This window comes from Brachyhypopomus gauderio, unplaced genomic scaffold (genome assembly GCF_052324685.1).
Source record: "Brachyhypopomus gauderio isolate BG-103 unplaced genomic scaffold, BGAUD_0.2 sc107, whole genome shotgun sequence".
NCBI classification, from domain to species: Eukaryota; Metazoa; Chordata; class Actinopteri; order Gymnotiformes; family Hypopomidae; genus Brachyhypopomus; species Brachyhypopomus gauderio.
The window spans coordinates 134,273-142,661 of record NW_027506928.1 but is presented as its reverse complement, the minus strand read 5'-3'; the positions used below and the strand labels follow the sequence as shown (position 1 = coordinate 142,661).

General features: G+C 42.4%; 1 protein-coding gene across 1 annotated transcript; it reads right to left on the bottom strand.

The window, feature by feature from the left end:
* Positions 1–652: 652 nt before the first annotated feature.
* LOC143497361 (neuromedin-K receptor-like) lies at positions 653–7,953 on the bottom strand. Its single transcript, XM_076993269.1, has 5 exons — positions 7,464–7,953; positions 4,517–4,705; positions 3,782–3,932; positions 2,581–2,777; positions 653–1,024 (listed from the first exon to the last, which is right to left on the bottom strand). The coding sequence occupies exons 1-5, from the start codon at positions 7,811–7,813 to the stop codon at positions 739–741; spliced, it is 1,173 nt and encodes a 390-aa protein (XP_076849384.1). The 5' UTR covers positions 7,814–7,953; the 3' UTR covers positions 653–738.
* Positions 7,954–8,389: the final 436 nt, after the last annotated feature.

Genomic DNA, 8,389 nt, shown 5'->3' with positions numbered 1-8,389 from the left:
ACAGAAACTAAGAATAACTAACAGCTCCACTTAACTGGTCTCTAAATTGACAAACTTTTCCTTTATTAGGTTTGTCATTTACTGAGAGTCAGTCGGGCTTTCTGTGTGTGTGTGTGTGTACAGAGAGAGAGAGAGAGAGAGAGAGAGAGAGAGAGAGAGAGAGAGAGAGAGAGAGAGAGAGAGAGAGAGAGAGAGAGAGAGAGAGAGAGAGAAAGTGAAGAAAGGCACAAAGAGGACAGCAGATATAGTCTTGATTTGATTATAAGATGGTGATCTGCTTTATTAAGAAATGTACAATTCAAACATGTCAAATTAATACATGAAGCATTACAGGGTGAGACTAGGTCAAGGTCAGACTAAGGTGAGACTTAGGGTCAGGGTCAGACTAGGGTGAGACTAGGGTCAAGGTCAGACTGGGGTCAGGCTAGGGTCAAGGTCAGACTGGGGTCAGAGTCAGGCTAGGGTCAGGGTCAGACTAGTGTCAGGGTCAGCTAATAATTTGCTACATTTTTTATCAGGGGATTTCTACAGTTGTGTGGTATATATAGTGTATATTCTGAAATCGAAAATATGATTAAATAACCATGCAATCCAAACGTGTAAAGGACATGTGCGAACAGGACTTGACAGGACCATGAAGAGCGCTGGGTGTGAGGATGACCCTACAGTGAGTGGTGAGGTTTAGGAGTGAGCTGGTTCTCAATATATATACCCTTCACTATGTGTTATAATGTTTGACTAGATAACAGGGTTGTTTCCAGGGTTACATTGGATGCTACCATTCAGTGAGCTTCGGGTGACGTGGTGTGATTGGCTGACGAAGCTGCCATGGCGACTGGTGGAGGAGCTTTTACGGCGTGAAGCTAGTGTGTGTGAGTCAGCACACGAGTCCAGCCGGGTTACGGTGTACAGGCTGCTCTGCCTGGTTGGGTGGAAGCGGGTCGTCTTCAGCTCCAGTTCATCCAAGTCCGACAGGTGAACACAAGGGCACCAGCGGAATGCTCGCTTAAATCCTGCCCGGAACCTGTCAGATAGAACCAAAACAGCTACCATGGAACACCAGCATGCCATTGTTACATCACAACATGGAACCTCAACATGCCATTGTTACATCACAACATGGGACCTCAGCATGCCTTTGTTACATCACAACATGGGACCTCAACATGCCTTTGTTACATCACAACATGGGACCTCAGCATGTTATTGTTACATCACACCCTGGAAAAGCCAGAAATGTTACAGCACAGCATATGAATACTTTCTCTGGGAACTTCAAATGTATCATAATAATGAGTAAATTAAAGAAATGCACTTTCATAACCCTGCTATAATGGCCAACAGTCTATTAGCCTGAAATGAAGAATCTGGCAGAGCTAACAAGATGATACACAGACTTACAGTACTACACTCATACAGTATATCCAAACTACTAGTGTAAGTAAGGCTCTCTGTTTGTTTTTAATGTGTTTAGGTATTTATGTGTGCATGTGTGTTTATTTTCTTTTCAAAATGTATGTAATAAATTAAGTATATTGTCTTTTTATTGGTTTGATATTTAGATAACGGAAGGAACGACATAAATACCACAATAACATCCCAGGCATAATAACAATTTGTTGAGTGTTTCCATATTGAAAGTGTGTGTGTATTAAGTGTGGGTATATATTAAGTGTGTGTGTTGTGTGTATATGTTAAGTGTGTGTGTATTAAGTGTGGATATATGTTAAGTGTGGGTATATGTTAGGTGTGTGTGTATTAAGTGTGGGTATATATTAAGTGTGTGTGTTGTGTGTATATGTTAAGTGTGTGTGTATTAAGTGTGGGTATATGTTAAATGTGTGTATATGTTAGGTGTGTGTGTATTAAGTGTGGGTATATATTAAGTGTGTGTGTTGTGTGTATATGTTAAGTGTGTGTGTATTAAGTGTGGGTATATGTTAAGTGTGTGTATATGTTAGGTGTGTGTGTATTAAGTGTGGGTATATATTAAGTGTGTGTGTTGTGTATATATGTTAAGTGTGTGTGTATTAAGTGTGTGTATATGTTAGGTGTGTGTGTATTAAGTGTGGGTATATGTTAAGTGTGTGTGTTGTGTGTATATGTTAAGTGTGTGTGTATTAAGTGTGGGTATATGTTAAGTGTGTGTGTTGTGTGTATATGTTAAGTGTGTGTGTATTAAGTGTGGGTATATGTTAAGTGTGTGTATATGTTAGGTGTGTGTGTATTAAGTGTGGGTATATATTAAGTGTGTGTGTTGTGTATATATGTTAAGTGTGTGTGTATTAAGTGTGTGTATATGTTAGGTGTGTGTGTATTAAGTGTGGGTATATGTTAAGTGTGTGTGTTGTGTGTATATGTTAAGTGTGTGTGTATTAAGTGTGGGTATATGTTAAGTGTGTGTGTTGTGTGTATATGTTAAGTGTGTGTGTGTATTAAGTGTGGGTATATGTTAAGTGTGTGTATATGTTAGGTGTGTGTGTATTAAGTGTGGGTATATGTTAAGTGTGTGTGTTGTGTGTATATGTTAAGTGTGTGTGTATTAAGTGTGGGTATATGTTAAGTGCGTGAGTGTGTTACCTGCTGTTCAGGCAGCAGTAGATAATGGGGTTGTACATGGTGGAGCTCATAGCCAGCCACAGCACTGATAGATAGACCTGCTGGATGGACTTCCACTTCATGAGACTCCTGTCCAGGCCCGTCACAATGAAGTAGACATGGTATGGTAACCAGCACAGTGCGAAGGTCAACACCACCACCACCATCATCTTCACCACCTACAACCACCAGACACAACATCATCTTCATCACCTCTACCCACCAACACCACCATCATCTTCATCACCTACAACCACCATCATCTTCATCACCTACAACCACCAACATCACCATCATCTTCACCACCTACAACCACCAGACACAACATCATCTTCATCACCTCCACCCACCAACACCACCATCATCTTCATCACCTACAACCACCAACACCACCATCATCTTCACCACCTATACCCGGCCACCACCACTACCTTCGACCACACACCCTGTTATCAGTGCAGAGTGTACCTCCAGTCTCATGCCTCGTGGTGGGTTGGGCATTGTGGGTAATTGTGGCATTGTGGGTAACCAGCCCAGTTCCAGAACATCTGCAACTTTGAAGGATCTGAGTGAAGTTATGCAGACGTCTGATACTCACAAGAGGTAAATTTGAGCTTAAGAAAACAAAGGACTCAGAAATGCCTGCTTTGCTACTGTAGAACAGTAAAAAGGGAATCAAGAAAAACAGTGACACCCCTCGCTGTGGTCGGTCTAGGTCGGTCTAGGTCGGTCTACGCTATTGGTTTAACTCATTTTTCTCCATGAAAATGCTAGAACCAAAAAGGAGGCAGTTAACGAAAAAACAACCAGCCAATTAAGCTACACAGTTAGCGAGAAGAGATTAAGCTAAAAACAAGGTAGAAGCTTCATGTCCAACCTGTTCACCACAGGTGTTACGATGTTTTCAAATAATTTCATATCACAGCATTAACAGTATTTTACGCAAATACTGCATGAGCAGCAGAAAGGAGAGAAACTCCCTGAGCAGTAATCAAACAACCAATTAACCGTTAGCACTGAAGAGCAAAATAATGTGTAGGACTTTCTTTGTGGATTGACTGCTATCAATCACATCTTTACAGTAAACATACAGCAAATCACATCTTTACAGTCAACATACAGCCAGTCAGAGCTTTACAGTAAAAACACAGGCAATCACAGCTTTACAGAGAACACGCAGTACCTTGCGTTTGGCTTGCAGTTGTTCCAGGTAGTTCTCTGAGGAATGTCCCGGAATGCCACCCCCCCACAGTGTAAATCCCACTATAGTGTAGGTGATACCCATCACCACTAGGGGCAGCAGATACACTAAAAAGGCGACGACGATATGGTACCTAAAGCACAAACAGTGGAAGATGAGTGGTAAAAATTAATAAAGACAATAAAACATTAATAAACATAATAAAATAATTAATATATAAGGAACAAGTGTTAAGAAACAAAGCTGTTTTAAGCAACAAATGGCAAAAAGACTTAGTTATAGACAGAAAACCAAAAGATATTTAAAAAGAAGATGCAATATGTATTGATTCTGGAATACATAATATTATACAATGGCATGATGAAAAATAATTATGCATTATCTTAGATAGTGCATTATCTTAAGTGTCACTGTCTTTTTACATTTTTAAATTAAATAAATTTCTTGACATATAATCTAGCTTTTCCTCCTATCATTCAGCTCCAAATATGAAGTTGATATATATTTTTTTAATCAACCGAATACAGTGATAAATGACAAATCTCACCAGACTGACAAATCTTTGCATACTTCCGAATAACAAGAATAAATCTGACATGAGCATTCTAGAATAATCTGATAAGATGAATGTGTAACTGAAATGAGTCTGATAGCATGAGAGAACGAGTGTGATTGGGTGAGTGATTAACATGTTAATGAGAAGGAGGAGTCTCGAACATGAAGGCATCTTCGGCGCTGTGGGGCCAGGCTACGTGACACAGTGTCCTCAAAGGCACAGCCTTCGTTGTCGAGTAGAAACACAAAGGGAAGGCCAGAACAACCGCTGCACCCCACACACATCCAATGACCACCTTGGTAATGGTTGCTGAGAAACGAGGTTTCAGTGGGTGTATGATGGCCATATACCTGAAGAAAGAGGAAATGACATCAGCAGAAGTAATGATGCAACAGTAGAATCAAGATCAAACAAGCTGATTGTGGCAGAGTGCCCACTGGCAGCCCACACACTTCTGACGAGTGTGAACACACATCTAAACGTCACTGCTAGTCACGTCAGACGTGCAGATTTGACGTCTGACTCACTGTTGTGTTTAAATGTGCTTTGACCAGTTTTGAAGCGGTGTTTAAAATGATTCTAGCTCATTTCAGTCAGCTGAAGGTAATATTACTTCAGTTGCCAATGGGGATATATATGTGCACTGCATTTGAAAATGTTCAGGTGAGACAACAGATACCGCATAAGGGACACGTTAACACGTTTGGTCAAATAGGGGACACGTTAACACGTTTGGTCCAATAGGGGACACATTAACACGTTGTCAAATAGGGGACACGTTAACACGTTTGGTCCAATAGGGGACACGTTAACACTTTTGGTCCAATAGGGGACACGTTAACACGTTTAGTCAAATAGGGCACACATTCACACGTTTGGTCCAGTAGGGGACACGTTAACACGTTTAGTCAAATAGGGGACACATTCACACGTTTGGTCCAATAGGGGACACGTTAACACGTTTAGTCAAATAGGGGACACGTTAACACGTTTAGTCAAATAGGGGACACGTTAACACGTTTGGTCCAGTAGGGGACACGTTAACACGTTTGGTCCAGTAGGGGACACGTTAACACGTTTGGTCCAGTAGGGGACACATTAACACATTTGGTCCAATAGGGGACACATTAACACATTTGGTCCAATAGGGGACACATTCACACGTTTAGTCAAATAGGGGACACATTCACACGTTTAGTCAAATAGGGGACACATTCACACGTTTGGTCCAGTAGGGGACACATTAACATGTTTAGTCAAATAGGGGACACATTAACATGTTTAGTCAAATAGGGGACACATTCACACGTTTGGTCCAGTAGGGGACACGTTAACACGTTTGGTCCAGTAGGGGACACATTAACATGTTTAGTCAAATAGGGGACACATTCACACGTTTGGTCCAATAAGGGACACGTTAACACGTTTGGTCCAGTAGGGAACACGTTATTTCCTCACTGGTCAGACATGATGGAGCTGTAGGCGGTGGAGTCCAGAGCCTCCACCTGTTCTCCAGAACACTGAGTCACGGGAGACACTGCATAACAGGTGGTGCACGTTCACTGCCATGGCAACGCAGACCCGATCCAAGCTCCACTGACGGTGTTTATCTAAACACCGTCCAACTTCTCCGTCCTCTGGGATCATTCTAAAGCTGTAGACAGTTCTGAACCTCCCTCACTTGTACATGTACATCTGATATAAAAACTTTATGGCCACAACCACCTTACATCATCAGAACGGTTAATCTAACCATCTGACTATTCCAGTGTGGTCATGATAATCACTTCACAAGTCCAGTGTGGTTCTAATAGCTATGTTATAGTATGAATGAAAACAGGCATCTATCAAAACGTAGAGCTGCATGGCTGATTCAGAGACAACCCGCACCAAGATGGAACTAGCTTGAGAACTACACACAGGACTGTGGGTAATCTGCCCCTCTCCGTGACTCTGTCCAGCTGTGTCCTGCTGGTCTTCACTTCATAACTGGCTCCCCCCTCGGCAGATGTTTCAGTCTGTCTGCGTTTGCTCTCCTCAGATGAACAGCCACCCAGGAACTGACCCAGGAACTGACTCTTGTGTAAAGATGGTTCTCTGTCTCTGGATAAGTAACCAGTCCGTATTATGTACGATGTGTGTTGTGTTGATCTAATAAAATGTGGAAGCCAAATATCAAAATCTCTGAGATAATACGTGTGAAAAACTAAAGACACCCAAAGGTGTCTTCTACAGTCTGATTATACAGGGTCATGATTCCTTCAGTGTGGTCTGATTACGCTCCCACACACAACCACACCTGGCACATTCAATAACAGCAGTGTGTGTGTGTGTGTGTGAGTGTGTGCATGCGTGTGAGTGTGTGCGTGTGTATATATGTGTGTGTGTGTGTGTGTGTGTGTGTACGTGTACAGTGAATCCAGTATCTCCAGGACGGCTGCATTTGAACGTCAGTTGGTTCAAGGAAATTCCACAATGCAAGTTAAATTACGTCCAACATTTTACACTCTCAACGCATGTGGTTATTTTCTTCTGTTAATGTTGCGTACATCAGATGAAGTTACAATTGAGTTGTACCACAAACACACTATGCCCAAAGCAAATGTCAAAGGAGTTTTATAATATTGTACATAAACTCTACGATGTTTATTGTTTTAAAGGTTTTTGATTGTGGTAAATTCACCTATATGAACAAACTAACATGTCAGCCTGCATGTTAATCTACCTGACAACACTGCAGTGTTTGCTCAACCCATTAAATGATGTAAATATATTATTAAAATAATCATTTACATATAAAAGTATCCATTCAAAATTCTGTTTAGAAATAATAATAAATATATGTTAAATCATCTTATAATCAATGAGATTTGCAAACTTCTTAGTAAGATTCAATACAGCATGGAAAAATAATGTAATAAAGGTTCTAACAAAATCTTGATGGGGATTTTCCAAAGGATATTACCATACTTTAACACAGAGAGAGAGAGAGAGAGAGAGAGAGAGAGAGAGATACTCACAGTCATCTTTTTCAAAATAAACAAAAATCTAACCCATAGGAAACAAACATCCTCACACGACCGAGCGACGGTGTCCGTGAGCGCTTACCGGTCCACGGCGATGGCGCTCATGGAGTAGATGCTGGCGAACACCGCGGCCACCGGGAGAAAGTTGTGGAACTTGCAGTACGCGTCGCCGAAGTACCACTCACCGTGCGCGGCGTACACGAAATTGATGAGCGTGTTAAACACCGCCATGGACACGTCGGACACGGCTAAGTTCAACAAGAAGTAATTTGTGACCGTGCGCATCCTTTTGTGCGCCAGTATGATCCATATCACCACCAGGTTCCCCAGAACCGCCACCACCAGCACCAAACTGTACGCCAGCGACCACAGCGCCACGCGCCACGGCGGCTGCGCGAACTTGTTGGTAAAGTTACCCGTGAAATTTGACATGCCGCAGGAAAAAAAATCTTTACTTTTCCGACGCAGGGTGCATGTAAGAGCGTGCGTGAAAACAGCCCGACGTTTGGAGAGGTGCAGCGCGAGGCTGGTCGGTGTCGTCGCGCGCAGCGTCACGTGAGGACCGCGGAGTCGCAGGAGTGTCCTTGAACATCACACGCGCGTCTCAACCAAAATTAAACACTCGGTATAGAAAAAGACGCTCTAGATTTGGTAGCCTTTTAAATGTCTGTTATTAAGTCCAGGGAGAACATTACCAAGCAGTTGAACTGCAGAAGAAGCCCGAAACATGTGCGGAGCTATGTGACGGACCTTCAGATGTTTACAGGCGGGGTGTCACAACACATCACTGTCCTCAACCGCTTATTTCCATCTCATAGCAACACTTCACCATCACTTCAGCCTCCAGAACTCTCTCTCCTTCCCTCCCTCACTCATTAAAGTCCTCACCCCATCCCCTCCACCCACACAGTCCTCCTCTGTCCTTTGAATCCACATTTGTATCCTCTGTTGAGAACCCATCCTTCAGCCTGGGGTCAAGGTGCTATTATCAGTCCTCACTGTGGGTTT

Coding starts and splice junctions, on each gene's coding strand:
- LOC143497361 (XM_076993269.1), bottom strand. CDS start 7,813: ATGTCAAATTTCACGGGTAACTTTACCAACAAGTTCGCGCAGCCGCCG. Junction 4,706..7,463: donor AGCGCCATCGCCGTGGACCG/GTAAGCGCTCAC, acceptor CTCTTTCTTCAG/GTATATGGCCATCATACACC. Junction 1,025..2,580: donor TACTGCTGCCTGAACAGCAG/GTAACACACTCA, acceptor TCTATCTGACAG/GTTCCGGGCAGGATTTAAGC.